Source organism: Tauraco erythrolophus, chromosome 4 (assembly GCF_009769465.1).
Source record: "Tauraco erythrolophus isolate bTauEry1 chromosome 4, bTauEry1.pri, whole genome shotgun sequence".
Classification (NCBI taxonomy): Eukaryota; Metazoa; Chordata; class Aves; order Musophagiformes; family Musophagidae; genus Tauraco; species Tauraco erythrolophus.
In genome coordinates, this window is record NC_141468.1 from 14,222,166 (window position 1) to 14,243,065 (window position 20,900).

General features: G+C 37.1%; 1 protein-coding gene across 3 annotated transcripts in view; it reads right to left on the minus strand.

Moving 5' to 3' along the window:
* Window positions 1–20,900, minus strand: part of PTPN12 (protein tyrosine phosphatase non-receptor type 12) — an 84,988-nt gene that overhangs the window by 12,948 nt on the left and 51,140 nt on the right. For all 3 annotated transcript variants that reach the window (XM_086610253.1, XM_086610252.1, XM_086610251.1), the window contains exons 9-12: window positions 20,497–20,563; window positions 19,806–19,883; window positions 19,608–19,706; window positions 8,830–8,915 (exon numbers count right to left, since the gene is read on the minus strand). In XM_086610253.1, the coding sequence (XP_086466379.1) occupies window positions 8,830–8,915; window positions 19,608–19,706; window positions 19,806–19,883; window positions 20,497–20,563 (330 nt within the window). The remainder of the gene's footprint in view (window positions 1–8,829; window positions 8,916–19,607; window positions 19,707–19,805; window positions 19,884–20,496; window positions 20,564–20,900) is intronic.

Below are 20,900 nucleotides of genomic sequence, written 5' to 3' on the forward strand. Positions count from 1 at the left end.
CATCAATGTCATAGACAGTGGGATTGAGTGCACCCTCAGCAAGTTTGGAGACGACACCAAGGTAAGTGGTATGGTTGACATGTCTGAGGGATGTGATGTCATCCAGAGGGACCTGGACAAGCCCGAGATTTGCCCCATGTGAACATCATGAGGTTCAAGAAGACCACATGCAAGGTCCTGCACCTGGGTCAGGACAACCGCCAGTATCAATACAGGCTGAGGGGTGAAACGATTGAGAGCAGCCTTGAGGAAAAGGACTTGGGGGTACTGATGGATGAAAAGCTGGACATGAGCCAGCAATGTGCACTTGCAACCCAGAAAGCCAACAGTATCCTGGGCTGCATCCAAATAAGCATGGCTAACAAGTCGAGGGATGTGATTCTGCCCCTCTACTCTGGTCTCGTGAGACCCCACCTACAGTACTGAGTCCAGCTCTGGGGTCTTCAATACAAGAAAGACCTGGACCCGTCGAAGGGAGTCCAGAGGAGGGCCACCAAAATGATCAGAGGGATGGAACTCCTCTCCTATGAAGAAAGGCCAAGAGCTGGGGTTGTTCAGCCTGGAGAAGAGAAGGCTCCGGGGACACCTTATTGCAGCCTTTCAATACTTACAAAGGGCTTATTAAGAAAGACAGGGACAGACTTTTTAGTAGGGCCTATATCAATAGGACAAGGGTTAATGGTTTTAAACTAAAAGAGGGTAGATTTAGACTTGGTATAAGGAAGACATCTTATATGATGAAGGTGGTGAAACACAGGAACATGTTGCCCAAAGAGGTGGTAGATGCCCCATTCCCGGAAACATTCAAGGTCAGGTTGGACAGGCCTCTAAGCAGCCTGATCTAATTGAATATGTCCCTGCTCACTGCAGAGGGATTAGACTAGATGACCTTTAAAGGTCTCTTCCAACCCAAACTATTCTATGATTCTATGATAAAATATAAATACTTAAAAATAAACATTCTGAAATTTGATAAATCGATCACTTCACTTTGAAGACCAAGAAAGCCTAGCATTGTCTCCTGCACTTGTCGATTAAGGCATTTGGCTTTCCGAGACAAGTCTCCATATTCCTTTTGTTGCTCCTATTAAGTCTGAAAAAGCCTTTTTACTTGAGAGAACACAGGCTAATAACATAGCTGTAGGGCCAAAGAATCTCCCACCTTCTCAGTCAACATTCATAAAAAAGTATGAATAAAAACAACAAGTAGAAAGGCTTATAAGAAAAATGCGGAGTATCAAGTTATACTCCATATCCCTTCAGTATTACATTATCCAGCACCCCATGGCGAGGTTTCTTCTCGTACTGCCCACATATGCCAGCCTATCTTTGCCAGACAGCAAAAGAGCAAGCAAGAATGATTCAGAAATGTTGATCCTAAAGGTTACTGGAGAGCATAGTTGAATTGTTACCACTTCCCCAAGGGCATTGTTTAAGTGAAACAAAAAAAAAGCGTTAACTATCAAGCACACTTTCTGCTACGTTGGAATAAAGCCAACAGTGGGCTTGCTTTTAAGAGTTACAGGGAGTAGGGCTATAGACCACACAATTGCACAAGAATTCCTGCCTGCCTGTTCACGAGTGAAAGGCACCAGGCAGGTCTCATTACTTGTCTGCATGTCACATCACAGACCAAGTCTAAGTAACATTATTAGCTCCCCTACTTGCAAACAAGGCCTAAAAAGGACTTAGCTAGTGCAAATTTTTGAGACTATCATGATCCATGTGAAAAAAAAAAAAAAAATAGGAGGCTGCAAGGTCTCCAGCTTCCAAATTATCTTCTAAAAGATATCTATCTTCTTTCCAGATATCTTCGTATCTGGAAAATCCCAGATCCCTTTGCAGTTCTCCCATTCCCCGCCTGTCTGACTCCTGTCACAAAGGGCCTCCAATTCCTTCTTTCTCCCCTACCTGCACTCGTATATTGCTGTTTCACTTTACATTAAGATAGGAGGAACACAAACATCAAAACAACTTAATCAAAAGTAGTTTGGGAACTCTTTTGCCTCTAGATGTTCTTGAAAAAGGAATAAGTTTAGGATTAAGTTGCTTGCTTGAATTAGAAAAGATAAGCTGAATGTGGGGAGGGGAAGGAAGTCTTGCTCCAATTTAATACACACTATGAAGGACAAGAGAATTTGCCTTCTCTTGGATTTCTCTCTTCCATTCTGGGAGGAGGCAGGGACAGGGGAGTAGAGAGAAAGTCCACTTGCACAAATGTTTACATGCCCCCTTTATTGGCAGTGATGCTCATCAGTAATCTCCGCTAAAGCCTCTGACTGAAAATGAGGTTTTTCCCTTATTGACCTCATTTTCCTGACCCAGAGTTATACATGCAATCAGCAAAACTAATTTCTTATCTGGTACAGACATACCACTAAGCATTAAAATTAGCTAAAGTAGTAAATTAACATTAAACTAGATATGACAAGACTATAGGTCCATAATACCAGTCAAAATTCATGAAGTTCTTCACTGATTACTATTTAATGAAATCACTCTCCTGTGTGATTCACTAGTAAACAGAACCCCACATGTATACAAGCAGCCCCCTCAGAAGTATGCCCAGAACTAATGATACAGGAAACATTGCACAAGTCAGCAACACAAAAGTTGTTTAATCATCTTCCTCATCACAGCTAAACAGAGCTACTCAAACGCTCCCCATTAGATTTGAAGTTAAATTTCATTCTTTCACTCTTAAATGAGAGCTTACAGTGATCGAATGAGAAATTCTTTATCAAAATCACTCTTTGCCTTATTAATATTGAAAAATATCCATCCTTAGAAAGTGAGATGCCTAAAGAGTATTCTGATGTTATTTAAAAAAAAAAAAAAAAAAGAAATAGATGCCACACAAGTTTTCCTGGTTTTCTCTGAATATGTAACAATTTTTCCATTTTACTGACATCATAGTATTATTTCATGTTTTGCATGGCAAATAATGTTTTTGTTTCTTTTTACAAAGCAGAAATATTAGGATATGTATACCTTTAAGATGTCTTTGTTTGGCAGTAGCTTTTTCTAAAACTCTTGCCAGAAAACCTTGGGCATTTTGAGCTGCTGCATAATGCTTTATTTGGGCATTTCCTCCAACAGCTGTTCTCTACAGACACTTCTCCCCTCAGAGGCAGAAAATTATCTGAAGATGAACTACTAATATTATTCCAAACAACAGGAAACAGTATAGTAAAAACAGCTTGATTTAAATTACCAGGAATCTAATAGAAAGCTCATGAAAGAGGATATTGAGACAGAAAAGAGTCAATGAGCCAAAGAATGCCAGACCATTTGAGAAAGAGAAGTAAGCTTTCCTGTATTAGACATTTAAATTAATCCTGCATTGCTTTTATATATTGCAAAAGCAAGCATTTCTCAAGCATATTTGTAAAATCACACTGTGCAATAAAAAAATAGAAAGTCTTCTCATATCTCAGCCTTGACAGTGTCTTTTCACATACAACTGCTACCAATTATCTTGTAATTCCTCTACCTCTGCACTTCCTCATACATAACTTGTATATGGAATTTCCTTAAGTGATCCAGGCAGCTTTTTCATATGCTTTTATTGCCATATAATCTGAGCAGCTGATGCAGTGCCTTAGTGTCAAAGACTGCTAATTTAACAGTTTCACAGCTCTCAGGTAAACCATGCATTAGGTAGTATTTTTTTTTCAATTATTTGCTATAATAAAAATTAATTCATTATCATTTGTCAAAAGTACAATAATTTGTCAAAAAAAATACCTCCCATAACTTTCCATCAAAAATGTATACATGGAAAAAAAAACCCAAACCAAAATGAAGCAATGGCAACATTACTTTTGCTTTTTCTGCAATAGATTCTAAATTTTTAGAATGTTTTAAAATCCAAGCCTTTCTAGCCTTAATTGAAAAGAGCTACATTATTAAAACAGGGCACCATGGGTTCAGATTTAAATGAAACTTGGCCAGCATTCAAAAGAAAAAAAAAACATAAGTAATCCATGGTTATTCTAAGCAGCATACTGTAGGGTTTTATTTTCAAATAAAACAGAGTGATGCCAAGGTCATGGAATGCAGCTGCTATGATCAACCAAAAATAGATACCGAGCTCTGCATCCTCCCTCATAATTAAAATAGGAAAATTAAACTCAATGTAAGCAGGCTGAAGCTAGACAGCCACATTATTCTACTTAAGCATTAAACCACTGCCATCCATGTGGAAGAAAAGCTGCAGTTCAGTGAAGCTGTCACAAATTATACTACAGATAAAAGTATAAGGAATGAATAAAAATAGCAGACTGGTGAATTTTTCTTGTAAAATTTAGTTACATGAGGCTTTTTGTTTTTTTTTTTTTTCATTGTGACATATAAATCACTGAGTGCTAAATAACAAGGAACACCAATTTGGTTTTTATCTTAGCTTAGCAGAAGATGCAAAGAGAGGGCTTGAAACGAAACAGAATTACACATAACCCTTGAAATGTGTTTTAATGTCATTAGATTGAAGTCCAAGCATCATCCGAAGAAAAGTTAAACTGCTACAGTATTTTACCTTTTCTCCTTCAGACAGTAGCACATAGCTCTTCATTATACCACACAGAAAACAGTTGTGACCTCATCTTTTCTTTTTGACTTTATGTCTCAGTTTCCCTATTTCTTTCAAATTGCATTTGAACTTGAAAATAATGAATTTTCTGTAACCAAGTCTGATTAAAATAAACAATCCCTTTTTCCAAATGCTTTAGAATGAGTTACTAAACACACAAATACTTCAAGGACTATTCCTTAAAGGTATTAAGATGCTCCCTCTGAATTCTGAAGTACCAATGATTGCTTCTAGATTTGAAGTAAAAGCTCTAATTGTACAGTCATGTAAAATCATGTGCAGTCCTGAACTGCAAATTTAAAACTTTGGTTTTTTACAGTCTTATATCTAACAATAAAGTAAAAACTTACTTATGCCCTTTTCCTGCCTTAACCTGAAAATAATTAAACATGTCTAACAAAGGACGCTTTCCACCCCCGCAAGTCTTCCAAAGAAATTAACACAGACGTAAGTTCAAGGTGACTTTCACAAGAAGCGATCACAAACTGCAAAGCCAAGCTATTTTTAGAATAAGGTGCTGATGTGTGCACTCATGAGTTGTTCTTGTTTACCTTTGCAATAATCAAGGAGTAATACTCTTTGAATTTTTTTTTAATGTTGACATCAAATGCAGATAAACGTTAGCATGACTACGTTCACATATTGTACAGCAAATATAAATTACATTAAAGCATTACAAGGTGATAAAAGGTTGGAAGGCAATACAATTCCAGAACCTCTGCAAAACAAGTACAGTTAAATGCTTCATAGTGAGTTAATAAAATAAGCAAAACTCCAATTTAATATCAATAGCCAAAAGATACTTGTAACTTCCAAGAAGAGACAGACAGGAAAAAAGCCTAGAAAAGTACAATTAGAAGTTATACTTTGTAGCACTCCTTCCCCAAGACGTCTCCAAGCCAAAGCAAGTACTAAAAGGATTAATTATCCCTCCCTGAGTAAGCTTCCAATCTTTTATGGCAAAAGTCTTCAGTGGCATCTCATCGTCACTTAGTACGGACATGAGAGTTAACTTGCTACTAGCTATGCTTTTAAGAGGAAGACATCTACAAATTTAAAGATAAAGCAGACATTACCTGTCCTACAATCCTGACACACAGAGAAGAGACAGGTGAGAAAATCACCTGTCTGGAAAAGCTCTACAGTGCACTGCAAAGTGCTGTAGAGGAGATGTCACCATCTCATCCAGCACGCACCCTCAGGGCTGTCAGAAAACAACCAACAGGAAGCACGATCATTTCCATCTAAACAAACGTAGCTTGGTCTGATCGGAATACGTAAGACAAGCTTTTTGAGATCGAGAGATTTACACTAGTTTTCCTCCTGCTCAGTCAGGAATGTCTCAGGTGAGTTCACCCAAAAACAAGCTGGCACACATTCAGTTCAGTATTAGTCATTGTAGCCCTTTTTGCTTAGAAAAAAAGCAACTGTTGAACTTTCCCTTAAAAAAAATAAAATAAATGCAAGTTGCTTTACTAATTACACATTCTAGAGCCAAATACAACACAGTACATAAAGATTTAAAAGCCTTATTACTTTTTAAAAATATGAACTTTAGCAACTTGCTTGTAACTTCTTCAGAGACAGTGCATGTACAACTCAGGTACATATTTGGCTGGTAACCTAAAAATGTTACTGAACAAAATATTTTAAGCAAGTTCCCAGAGAAAATTCTAAAACAAACTAAAAATCTGGGTTAAACTAGATTATTTCAGAGTACCTATTGAATGTGAATTTATCTGAAAAGGCAATGACGCTTAGATACCACTTGAAAACATTCACTACAGATAAGATGTAGACAAATACTTAAAATAGTTGTACCAAGATATTTTTAGTCACAGCAATGTAGAGAAAAATAATAGAAGGGACATGAAAAAAAATGGTAAGAGAATGGTTTGGGGAAAAAAGCTACAGATGCAATAAGGAGATCTATCATGTTTAACAGTTTCCTTCTCCATACGGGGATTAAATTAGAATCTTTCACAGCTTCTGCTCTCCCATCGTCCCCAGGAAAAGGATGTCAACCAATGCCAGAACATCCACAATGTGCAAAACCTGGCTCCAAGTCCTGAATGAATCAGGCTGTGGATTTGTAAAATTACCTCCCACATCAAGAAAACACACGCTCATTAGTGGGTATTCTGAGCAGATGTGACTAATAGCAAATAAAGCCTTTCCTCAGAAGTGTCTTCCGTGAGGTGTGTAATTAATTGTTTTTCAAAAATAACCTCCATTTGAAAAAGACAACAGCTTTGCTAAAAGCTTCCATTTATTCACCTCTAAGGAACCAATCTTCCTGCCAGCACTGGCAGATGGGGAAGTATGAGTTTATGGAAGCAGGCCCAAAAAAAGCGTAGGTTTTGTAAGAGAGATTAAAAGATTTTCACTTAATAACACAGCAAATAAAGAATAATGCAATGCAGATAAAACAGATGTGCGCTAAAACGTGACTTATGCATATATGATTACTACATGAATATATATAAATGATAAAACATAGGTACACCTGAGATTATTTCGAGGAACACTAATAAGGAAAATATCTACTGGACAGAAATCACATCTAAGTTCAGTGACTAAGTTTAAAGAAGAGCTTGGAACACATGACGAACACAGGTTAACAGACTCTTCTGTCGTTGTCTTAATCTACGTAACTGAATACAATCACATTACCATCAAGCTAAATAAGGTAAAAACGATATTATCTACATAGCCCAATCTGTGCCATTTGTTTGTGAAAAGCACCGACTCATTTCCATCTCTCTCTTTCAATGTCACATTCTCCAACTTCTGCTTGACATAACTAATGCTAAGTTAACTACAACAGCTACTCATATTCTCATCCTACTGTATCAGTAATGGCTGTTATCATACATTATTTCCAAAGTTATCTTATAGCAAATATCATCCCTGGGGCCACCAAAGAAGCAGAGCCATAGGTCCATTTATAGTAGTTGTCCAATATCCTCATTAGAACAGGCGTTAGAATTGCATCCAATATTTCAGATCTAGTACAAATTACTAGTTGATAGCAAAGTGGAACACTTCCATATCCAGTTTTAAATTGTGTTTATTCCTGTGACAAGAAGATGATGTTGCAATATTGAATATACACGCACTATGCTATCCATTCTGAATTCACCAATTTTCAAATAACTTTCTATGTCCAATTACATTTTCTGTATACATACACACACATATTTAAACTTCCTCCGTTACCAAATCTAGAATATTTCAGGATTTAAAATTCATTTTATCATGTACCCTGCTAAATGTGGTACTGGGAAAAAAGGGCTTAATTCTCATCTTCTATCTTTAATCATTAAAGTATCAAATGAATAGGAACTCCCACTACTGACCTGACCTTGCACTACTCCCCTTTGATGATATTTTAAAGCAGTAAAACTACTTTCCTTATATGACTAAAAGATATGCAAGAATATTAACTGGCTGGTGGTTTCTTATGTCACTCTATGACTTTAGAAAACTCAAGTGCTTACCTTAAACGTCTGTTTGACTGTAGGCAATGTAGCACAGGCAAGATAACCTGTCAAAGGTCCTATAAGCCTTCCAGATACTAGCTAAAGAACTTAGTCACTTACTTCAGGAGACCTGTTTCTGTAGCTAACACTCAGGTTGGATACCCATTTTAGGCAGACGAATCTGTTCAGGTTAGCTTTTGGCTTCCTTAAAGTCAAATCTATGTATTTGAAAAGCTAGACAGGATTTTTCTTTTTCCTCTGTTGAATGAAAAGATTGGTAAGACCAATTTTTTCTCTCAGTAAGAAAACCATTTTGTTGGCATACTATAGTCAATAGCAGTACTTATCCATGAGATAACTTTTTCCTGAATAAATAGATATTTTTCATTATGTTTTTGCCTCAAAAAATAAGAGTTCAGTCACTATTTGAGTCTATTTTGAAGTATGTTTTGCTTCTATCATCCAGCAGAAGAATTAGAGCATAAGTAAATCTAACATATCTGACTACTAAAGGTATGTTTGTCTACTCACATGTAGTCATTGCAAGATCGGTATATTCAAACACATACTTCGCAAAGATATTAAAGCTTATATCTACAGAGTCCATTACAAGAATTCTACTAGTATTATGTATTTTTCTACTTAGAAAAATTGCATATTAAAAGTCTTTATAGTATCAGTAGCTTTGTTCTACTTTTTATTTATGAAGTATGTCAATCTGTCAGCTTAAAATAGTATATTAACACAGTTAACTACCTGCGGGTCCGTGGAGGCTTTGGTGGAGGAGAATCCTGTTTCTCAGCATCTGAAGAACTGACAGCATTCTCTGTATTATTTTCATCCTGATTAAAAGAAAAAGTTTTCATTCAGAGCTCTAAAGCTGATAAACACAATACTTAAAACTGTAAGGTCCAGAGATCTGTAATGATACTTGAAAATAATGTAAGACAATATTACATATTTTTGGCTATCATATAAAGAACATTTTCAAAGTTACATACAGATTAAATTATACTCTAAATTATTTATTTTATATTATGATATTATTTTATATTTTGTGTCCAACTTCAAATATTTATGACTAAACATTTTGTTTCACATGTAATTGCATAATCCACTGGAGAAAATTCTTAAAAGCTAATCTTTCAGGTTAGTAGTAAACAAGCTCCCTTATGCCCTCCAAATAATTCATACTGAAAGCATCTATTTTCCTCTCAGTCTAATTATTTTCATTTGTACAATCAGTCCATTGAAGATAAGATTAATCTACAGTGCAGTAAGAAAAAGGGAATTTCAGGTACTGTAAATTGACAAGTGGATAAGACTTAACGCATTGTTCTAAAACACTTCCAAACCATCTCCCATTTACGTACAATGAAGTTTAACTTACTCAGCAAAGCATGAAGATTTTTATTTCTTTTTTGGAGAACCATAAATATGAGATATATATATTTTATATATATAAAAATATATGTATTTATATACATGTATATGCACATACATACAAAATATTATTGTGGGTTAACCCTGGTAGGCAGCTAAGCACCACAAAGTCATTCACTTGCTCACTTCTTCCCCCCACCCCCAGAAGGGGAAAAGGAAAGGCAAGAAAACTTGTGGGTTGAGACAAAATTGTTTAGTAAGCAAAGGAGAAGTGAGAGAAAAGAGAAAGAAAACAAACAAAACAAGCGATGCAAAAGCAGTCACTCACCACCTCCCATAGGTGGACTTATGCTCAGCCAGATCCTGAGCAAAAGACGGCAAACCTCGCTAAACCCACCTCTGTTCTCTGCATTGCTGAGCGTGATGCTACATGGTGTTATGGAATATCTCTTTGGTTAGTTCAGGCCATGTGCCTGGTTGTGTCTCCTCCCAACCTCTTGTGCACACTCCCAACCCCCTGCCCCAGGATATTCACTGGGAAGGCAGCGTAAGAAACAGAGGCAGCGTTGAGGAGTCTCCTCTGGAGATGTTCAAAACCCGCCTGGACGCGTTCTTGTGTGATCTGATCTAGGTGGTCCTGCTCCGGCAGGGGGATTGGACTAGATGATCCTTTGAGGTCCCTTCCAATCCCTAACATTCTGTGTTTCTGTGTGACATCGTGCAAACATTGTTCAGCAATAGCTGGAACATTAGCGTGCCATCAGCATAGTTTCGGTCACAAATCTAAAACAGAGCACCCCAAGAGCAGCTATAAAGTATTAACTCCAACCCAGCCAGACTCAGTAAAAAATACGTATATGTATAAGAATAAACCAGAACATGCAAGAGTCTAAAGCTGATGTACTATTTCCATACACGTGCCAAAGATCCAACAAAACCAAAGAGCACCTTAGTGTTATCTTGAGTTTAATACGTATTTTTACCTAAAAGCTTTTCTTACAGCAGTTGTATTTTGAAAAGCAATTTAAAGAACCGCAATTATCTCAAATCTGTGCAATATATTTCAAAACACAAGATCGGGTTCATGCAACAGTGTTAATATCTGCCAGCTTACCTGTTCAGATTGAGTGACAGAGACTGACCTCTAGTCTTACAAAACAAAAGGGAATTCCCTGTTATTTTCTGCTTCAAAAGTGATAGTTGCATTCAAATTTAGTAAGTATTTTCAGCTTTGGAAGACAAACCATAACTAAGTTATCTCAACAGCTAACTACCCCCACTTAAATATAGATTCATGAGGCACATGTTTTTAATTTCCATTATTAGTCTTAAAACAGTTATCATATCTCTGTCTGCTAGTGTGAAGAGTCTATTACCAAATTATACTCCTCAGTGCACTAAGTGAAGTTTTTCCTGTGAAGAAAAAAATTCTATCTTTTAATCTTTCTTATTGTTCTTCACTAACCTCCCCCATTAACTAGCAGTCCAACACAATATTCCAGTACTCCAGCAGAAATACACTATTGTTCCTGTATCAATGGCTTGTGTTAGCCTTTTCAGGCAAATTGAACAGGAGTTCATTGTCCCACTGACCACTGGCTGTAACTATCAAGTTTTTTTTGGAGTGAAATTCAATTAGCAGATAAAAGCCACTTACATTTAGATGACTATAACGGAAGCTCCCATTGCAGTCGACCAAGGTTGGCTGTTTTTCATAGAATCATAGAATAGTTTGGGTTGGAAGAGACCTTTAAAGGTCATCTAGTCCAAAACCCCTGCAGCAAGGAGGGACATCCTCAATTAGATTAGGCTGCTCAGAGCCTCGTCCAACCTGACCTTGAATGTTTCCGGGAATGGGGCATCTACCACCTCTTTGGGCAATCTGTTCCAGTATTTCACCACCCTCATCATATAAGATGTCTTCCTTATACTTAGTCTCAATCTACCCTCTTTTAGTTTAAAACCATTATCCCTTGCCTTATTGCTACAAGCCCTCCTAAAAAGCCTGTCCCTGTCTTTCTTAATAAGCTCTCTTGAAGTACTGAAAGGCTGCAATAAGGTGTCCCCGGAGCCTTCTCTTCTCCAGGCTGAACAGCCCCAACTCTCTCAGACTATCTTCATAGCAGAGGTGCTCCAGCCCTCGGATCATCTTCGTGGCCCTCCTCTGGACTCGCTCCAACAGGTCCAGGTCTTTCTTGTACTGAGTACCCCAGAGCTGAACCCAGTATTCCAGATGGGGTCTCACGAGAGCAGAGTAGAAGGGGAGAATCACCTCCCTCAACCTGCTGGCCACACTTCTTTGGATGCAGCCCAGGATACTGTTGGCTTTCTGGGCTGCGAGCACACATTGCTGGCTCATGTCCAGCTTTTCATCCACCAGTATGCTTGATTTATAAACTGAATGCAGCATCTTGTCACTTTATCTAGGAACAAAGGTATCCTTTTATGTCCTTTGTCAGTTTTCCACGACTTACTGAAAAACATTAATGGATCAAAGAAATTTTAAAATCTAGCTGCAAACTATTGCAGACATGCAAATAAAAAAACAAAACAAAACAAAACCACAACGCTTTTTTTCTTTCCTAGTCATTGATGGAATTAGACATTACCATGGACATTCAAGCCCTCTACCAGCCCCTCCTCTTAAACATGCAGAAAAGCAATTTCTAGGTTTTTGACATCAGGTAATGGGTGACTATACTGACTGTTTTGCCTTCAACATACATGAAAATGAATTTTATTGTCCTAATTCAGGCAGAGTACTGTTCTGAAGGTCAGGGCCAGAGATGCTGAGGCTCACAGCATCCAACAGCAGCAATTCAGTTTTTTGGCTCAATGGTTGTGTCATGCTCTTCCCCGCTTCCCCAAGTTGTGCAAAGTAATCTTTGAATCTCTCCCATATGTAGTCATTACTATGGATAGCACTATATGCATTGATATTGTACTAAATAGGCCTCCTTGAATCATAAGTACCAGCAACTAGAGTTAGAAACTAACGCAACTGCCTCCTGAGAACTGAGTGGGCTGTTTGCCTTGTTTCAGCACTACAGCACATCCAAGTTTCATAAGGCAGAGATATTAAGAAGAGTGAGACTCCATAGGAGGAGTTCCTCCCTCTTACCATCAACTTCTCCAGCCAACAACAGATCAGAAAAAATATTCCAGTTCAGTTCCGCCAACACAGAAGTTTTGAGGAACAGATTTCTTATTTATGTCCTCAGTTTTCTAAAAGCTACTGGGCAAGGGAAAGGGTGTGCCTGTTGGCTGTGGTGTAGACTAACTTGTCCAGAAAACAAATCAGCAGCTGCATATCCCTGTCCTTCTATGTTTATAAAGTGAAGTGTTTGTGAACAGAATGTTTCCCAAGATACGCTTTTCTCCCAGGCAGAAGAAAAAGTCTATTAAAGAAGCTAACATATGTCAACATTTTTTTAAACTCTATACATAGAACAAGAGGCTGTTCCTAGTTGAGACAGGCAGAAGTAGCTGGAAAGGCACTGCCATTTTTGCTACTAGTAATAAAACATATGGATACACCTTGCAAAAATGTGCATAAACTCAAATGTCTGAGGTACAGCCACAGCGAGTTTGCAAAATCAATTGCTCAAAAAAAGTTAAAAAAAAAAAAACCAAAAATGATCCAAAACAAACCCAAACAACGAAAGACACCCACAGAAAGTGGCATTTTTAAAATTCAATCCCAGAGAGAAGTCAGTGGTTACCTCAACTTCATACACTGGGAAGGCTTCAGGCAGACATGTGTTCAAAAGCTTTCACTTCTGCATTAGGTTAAAGTCAGGATCAGTTCACTCTGTTCTAGTCACATTAAATCAGGAGCAAGAATGTTACAGGAATTATCGTCACCAAAAAAGAGGGACTTCACTACTTTGCTTAATTAGCTCAACAGACTGATGCTTCTGTGAAGGCTTCATTTACTTTTAGACAACTCATTCCCCACTAAACGAAGGATTTTTACTTCAAAGGTTGAAGATGACAACAGCTTAAGGCAGTAACCAAAAGCACTAACTCATGCAGAAAGAAAAACAGCGCTCACATCAGCTTTATGGTGCTGCAGCATTTTTAAGTAGTCGTGCCCAGTTACTACTGGAGAGCTTGCTGAGCTCTCAGAACAAGTCTGTTACTTGCTCTCAGTTATGCGTCATGAGAAAGAGTGAACAACGGGTATTTTGAGCGCCCTTGTGTGATACCAAGTCACACATTTCTCCTTCTGTCACGTATCAGAATAAGCGAACGGGCAAACATGTAGAACAACCAGCACGGAGCAGAACAGAGCAAACTCAACTGTAAGAGTGAATGTAGGGTATCTCACAGGGATGACCTCATCCACTGAGAAGAGCAGATGGCAGCATTAAGAAAAAGCCTTCCAGCCTTCCTAATCACAGCTTACTGGCATCAGTCAACACTCCCTTACTTTACTCTAGATAGATGTTGCATTTTTTGGGCAGAGCACAGTTTTAAAAAGTATCGGCTTAGAAAAACCAGGACAACAGGGATCATCGTAAAGTATTTCTTTTTTTTAAATGGATTATCTAATGTGCAATTCAATCCATTAAATAAGTGTTCAGTGCAGTGCCCTGCTTTCTTACGGAAGATACCTATCCTATTGGAGCAGGCTTCTCACTATAAGAAAATAGAAGTATTAACAATACGTGGGTAAACAAAAGAGTAAGAGCTTTCCCCACCCTTTGCCTCTATATGCATCAACTGCTGAACAGTGTCCTCATGGATTTGAGGGAGCAGCTACTCAGATCAAGTGAAAATCATCTTAGTTAGGAATTTCTAGGTATTCTGTTAAATTACACACACATATATATTCAGAATGTGTGTATATCTATCTATGAAAGACTACATTAACAAATGAAAAGACCATAAAGTCAAATACTTAGAAGGGCAGATTACATCTAGTCTACAACAATATAGAGTAATTCATGTTCCTGTGGTAATGCAGAGGAACAAGGAATTCTCATGGGAGATGCAGTGTCTGAATTCAACTTGTGAAGGTGACCTAAATTGAGCTATCATCTCCCAAGGGCGGGTCTTTTCCCCACATACTTCCTCCAATGACTGCATCACCAAATGGAGCTGTCACTAACTTTGGGCAAATAGAGGATCACAGTTTTAGCCTGAGATTTCACAGGCATTGCCTACAATTCAAAACCTTTTGTCCAGGAATTGCAATGCGTAATTTTCTTTGGGAACTCGCAGTGGAAATATTTAATGTCATTCAGAAGCTTTCTGTACTGGTAAAGTACTAGCAAATTTACTGCAAAGATTCTTCCAGAAGTAATCTCATGGTTTCCCTTAAAAGGAATTGAGACATTCCTTTTGCCCTTATCATAAAGCAGCATGGGAACCACAGAGCATCAGTAGATAAAAAGAGAAATACTTCAGACATGAAATGATACACTCAAATAAATCAAAACTCAAATAAATAAAACTTTCCAAGCATACTCAAACAAGATAAATGTCTCTGAAGACATATATGATTTTTTCGAATGCACAATGGCCAAAAATTTCTTTCCAAGCTGCAGAACAGCAAAGAGAATTTGAACAGCAAAAAGTCTTTTCACTTAGAGTTTCCAAACCACTAATGTTTTGAATATCGAAATTCATCTTATAGCAGCAGATTCCTCCACAGCTTCTAAAACTGCAGTCAACCACCGCAAGAGAATTCTGTCACTTTTACAGGAAAAAACACAAGAGATACTTGAGAGTACTAGCAATGCCATATTTTGGAGAAAGTTTATTAATATAAGCTTCTATTAGTGGATAAGGGTAAAACAAGGACTTACAGTACTGTAACACAGTTGTTACTGTCAAGAGAAATTTCCACAAGAAATATTTAACGAGATAGTAAACTTTGTTGTTTATCTTTTAATCAATTTTCCTTTTTCTACATGGAGAACACCCAATCTGATGTAACTCTATGAGATTCGGACATTCTGAGACTAATGTGGTTCACTTCAGATCACGAAGGTGCCTTTCAACTAACTCACAAAATACTCTACTGACACAAATCTGACTGATATCTTATCAGATGATCAAGACTAATCAGCTCACCTATTTTTCAAAGCTTCCAAACACAAAACCAAGTGTAATATTTTCACAGCAGTCCTAACAAAACCAATGATGGTGAGAAGTACAGGCTAATGACTCCAAATACATGACAATACGATCAATAGCTTCTGTGGGAAGGAGGCTGAGTCCTAGACTCAGTTCCAATTTAATTGCTTGATAATTTAAAAGAGTACTACTGGGAGGGGCAGGGAATAGTTGTGATTATCAAATTTAGCACCTGAGTCTTTTCTTCTCAGAAAAATAATTGCTTTTGAGCAGGAATTTAATCTTTGCCCTGAAATTTGGCTACTGTGGGGACTGTTGAAAGTACTCTATTTAGTATCTGAAGAAAGCTTTTCTTCATATAATTTCATTTACGTACTTTGTATTATTTTTTACATACTTCGTATTATTTTAAGCATAATTATCGTTCTATATATTCACAATATGTGTAACTGTATGGTAAGAGCATACAATTACTACATCATACTATATCATATGTGCATTTTCTACATGGTTTTGAATCTTCCTATCCAAGTTCTAATAGAATTTCTAACCCTATTATAAGTCTATTTTCAAACACTGCATGTGTTTTTTGTTGACTTTTTACAGTATTGTTTCCAGCAGGGCAAAGTTGGCAAGTTCACAGGAACACACACTCAGGATTGCATCTAAGCTACTTCCCAATGAATACTGCTGCTCGTTGCCAATCAGATTAACTTTTTACTGTGATGTTACTGGCAAACACTGCTTACAAAGCTTAGGTAACTCAATTCATCTCAAACACTGCTTGAAACAGGAAAGACAACTGGACAACAAAACTATGAAACCAACCTTACAGAGTACTCCAGCTCTTCAGAGTACTGTCAAAATATAACAAATAAAAGGTGAAAGAAAATGTCCTTTTCAGTTCAGTTCTATCTCCTATATAACTAGCAGCAATACATCCAAAGTAAGCACATTCTTTTATCTGAAATTGTTTCCACTGAACATAATTAATGCCCTTCACATGTACACGATTCCACAGTTGCTGTAGCATTTGCAGGCAGAGTAAGATCTGGGAAGGAAATTTAGGATATTACATTATATTTAATAGAGTTATTTGGAAACTTTCTTCATCAGAGTTTGTTTCCTTTTAAAAAGCAAACATTCTAGGATGTATCTTGATTAAAAAAACTACGTTTCTGAGGAACACCAGATGTTACATAGAACAGATGCTACATAACACCCTCAGAGGAAAAAAGGCAAAATCACTGTCTCAAGTGAGGGTCAAAGTTTTGAAAATCAGGTTACAGCTACAAGCAGATACTTAACTGGATTTATAAGGCAGTCTTCTACCTGACATAACCAAAACACAAGCAAAGACTACACCAGTTAATTCTCTGAAGGCAAACTTCCTAAAAAATGCATAGTAGCAAATTTGTTTTTCAGTAACAAGTTTTTAGATACAGGAATTCTTTACCTATGAGACTTTTTTCCTCAGTCCTCCTGCAGAAACATTCGAGCTACAATATGAAGAAGCATTTCCTAATGCAAAAAAGGCTGTACCTTGTCAGATAAAAAGATTCTTTTTGCCTTGTTTCCAGTAGTGACTGAAAGAAAACTTACAGGGCAGGCTAAGGACAGAGCAGGCATGCAGGGATCCTTCCCTAGGATGTTCTCCAATGGTTTGCAACTCTGGAATTTCATAGGTCAGAGGTCAGGCAAATTCACAGAAGAAGATTCCAAGATGATGAGATAGTCACCTCAAAGCTACAGGCTTTCAGCTACAAGGACCTCTGCAGCTTCATGTTGCACAAAGAACTATCTCCTTTTAGATTAAGTCAGCCAGGTCTCACTGATAACCTTTAGAAAAGGGTAATAACAATCAGCTCTTCACTGTTACTTAGCCTCTATCGTATCTAACTTCAACCATTTCTTTTCCAGCTCAATCTGATTGTTCTTTAGATGACACCTTCGATCCTTGTCCAAACTTTTCATGCTTGAATTCTGCAATACACTTTTGATAAGCAGACCAGACCTGCAGAGAGCATTCATGTTGCAAGGTATCCACACAATGACATTACGTTCTCTGCTCTTATTAGTTCCTAAATAATTGCTAAAACTTAATTTCCTTTACACCTTATTGATTATAACCAAAATAATTTCCAAGCAAAACACAAAACTCACACTCCATCACTGCATATTCAGAGTTGGGATTTCTCCCTGTCTCACCCCCCCGCACATTACCTATCCATAATCTAGCTGTTCATTTTATTACTCAGTCACTCAAATCTCATAAGATGTGCAGTTCTTTACAGACAGCACTTGCCTTTGTTACAGACATAGTATCAGCATACTTTGTCACCTCCTTATTCAGATGCTCTGGAATACATGCAAATAGTAAGACATATTTTTTTATTTTACGTAAGAGTGTCGACACAGGTCAGATCAAAGTCAAATAATCAGAAGATACAGTAGACTGATCTGACTATTATTTTATGGCCAAAATGCAAGTAATTAGGGAAAGCTAATAAATCTGCACATTCCAAACTCTATCATGCTCATTCCTCCAAACCACAATGAGAATTCACAGACCAGCTAGGCTGAATATCAAACCTATAACAAATTAAAACAGCCTCCCCTATCCATATTGCATTTAGTTCATCAGGTTTCTTGTCATAACTAAAGACTGCAGAACTATTGCATAAACTGATATAAATTCTCAGGAGTTAACAGAACAGTATATGCCTTTTTTCCAAGAATAAAAATCATTTCAGACTTCCTAGAAAGCAGAGTAAAGAACAGCTAAACCCCTAAAATTAAAAAGATGCCTATTAATTAAGGCAAATTTAAAATTGCTTCCAGATATTTTAAATGGTCCTAAAGTTTTCACTCGTACTCCCTCTAGAGAGCTATAGAGCCTACACCAATTAGGCACTGAAGGGACAGATTAAATTACCAAATAAACAAAACAGTCCAAGGATAAAGGGTGGCATGCAGTTCTGGACTGTGGGAGAGAGAAAGAATGCAGTGATCCAAAAAGCCATTCTTTACATCGTGTTCAGTAGTAGCCAAGAAAACATATCTGAACATAAAAAGGGAAAAAATCTAGGGGATGTGAAATTCAAAGTGAAAAGACGGAAAGACAGAAAAATCCTCAATTACCATAATTATCAATGAATAGTAGTATTTTTCCAAAGTTTTTTTTCCTTTGCTGAAAAGGTAGAGTATGAAGCTTCCTGACAAAGGCATTTTTAAGTTATTTTTCTTTCCCCCAATCTGTTCCAGTGCAAACAGTACTTCAACATGAGAACTTAAGATCATTCATGCCAGTCCTGCTCAACTACATCAAGGCTGCATTGGTCCAAGACCGAGGCAGTACGCAATGGTACATAACATCCAAGTCTCAGCTGAAGAGTCAGATCAATGCTTATCTAGTGGTTTAAAACTGGGCTCAACACCACATTGGTGGGAAAGAAGAAAAGAAAAATTCAATTAAGTTTTTCCCTTTCAAGAGGTTAAGCTAAACTTAGATCAGATAGAATTCATCTACATACACGTGTATTTTTTTTTCTATATAAATATATAGGCTGGAGCTTTATTTTTAACTTGCTCATTATCATAATGTTTAAGAAGTAATTTGCAGAAGGTCAGGCTTCAACAAGATTTCACGTGCTGCCAACGTTTCAGAATTGGGATAAGTACTGCCAAGCAAAGCAACAGATCCGCTGTGGACTACCGCCATCTCACCAAAGGGCGGGCACATTTCGCAACTTAAATATTGAGTTAGAGTCCTGCATTTCATCCATATTAGAATTCTTTCTATTGCTTCTCCCATTACACTTGCATTTGGTATACGTGGTAAATGTTCCTTAAACTACCTGACTCAACTCCTACAACCAAGTCCTCAGTGCAAGTTGAGTACAGGCTAACTGTCTCTACTCAGTTAAAAACACTTGTAGTCCAAGCAAGTTCCATATATGCATTAAGACCACTGAACACTTCATTTTAAAAACTGGACTTTACAGGAAAATCTAGATCGGAAGCTAACAGCTACAACTGATGGAAACTCATATGGGAAAGACACATACCACTCCATCTGCAATCTTCCAGTCTGCACAACTTTCGTATTTTTGCAGTTGCTTTTCAAACAGTTGTGCTATGGCTCGATGGACAAGTTCATACTGCTCCTATAGTAGGTTACCAGATAAAAATTAGTGCATGAGATTTTTACAAAGAATGATGATATATTATCATATGATAAGGATCCATTTTAAAACAAACTATACCTTTGTCTGCACTGCAGAATGCCGTTGTGTCCTCATTTCCTGTATTAAATTAAATACATTGAATTCTTCAGGTATTTTCTGAAATATAGAAGAAATTCAATTACACTGACATAAATGTTTGACAGAATAGCAATACAAAAGTTTCTAGACATGCAAAAGTATGTTTAACTTTTGTAGGTAAATCCAATTTGTTCTCTCCACATTGCAGCTAAACAAACATTTTTTAAAAAGCAATTCCTCTCCAGAACTGGTTTTAAACATTTGATTTAGAACAGATGAGAGCATTTCAAGTATTTTGAAAATGAGACAATGAAAGCATTAATTCAACATTAACGATGGTTCACAACCTAAACCCCCTAGAATTAAGTTATCTCTGTTATTGGAAATATCAGTCTTTAGGAGCTGCAAGATGAAGTAAAAACGCTGAAAAAGCTGAATTCAAAAATCACTTTATATTGAAATATATTTTTAAAAATATTTAGAATTTTACAGTGACTTTTTTTAGATTAAAGCTTTCTGTCAAAGAAAAGTAAGTTCATACAAAAGCATGAATGCAATGAAACTAAACATCGAACCTGTCAAGAGTTCAGTATGTCTTAAACATTTCACTATTTTAGAACATTTGGGAGCTCAATCAATCACTTATGAAATGACAGAATGCCACAGAATTTCTTCTTTTAAAATTCCTTACCCCAGCTTTAAGCAAATTCCATGTATAATCTATGGCACAGATGGCTCCTGTTCTTCCACACCCTGCACTATGAACATAAACAGTTAGGTATGTTAGAAATTTTTTTGTTAAAAAGATGCTATAAGCTTTATATTTCCAGAGTCCATATGAGAGGAAAAAAAAAAAGTATTGAAGTCCCTCAACTATCATATTAAGCTCACTCAACCTGACACTATACTGTCTTAAAAACAATAATAATAAAAAAGTCAGCAGTGCAACATGGAGCATTGAATTTTTTGATGCAAGTTTTTCACAGCAAATTGGAACTGCAATCATGAAAGATGCTTCAATATTAACATTTTTATTGTCTCTTTCATCACACTACTCCTAGTTACCACTGCTTCAACAGCAGGGATTTTGTCCAA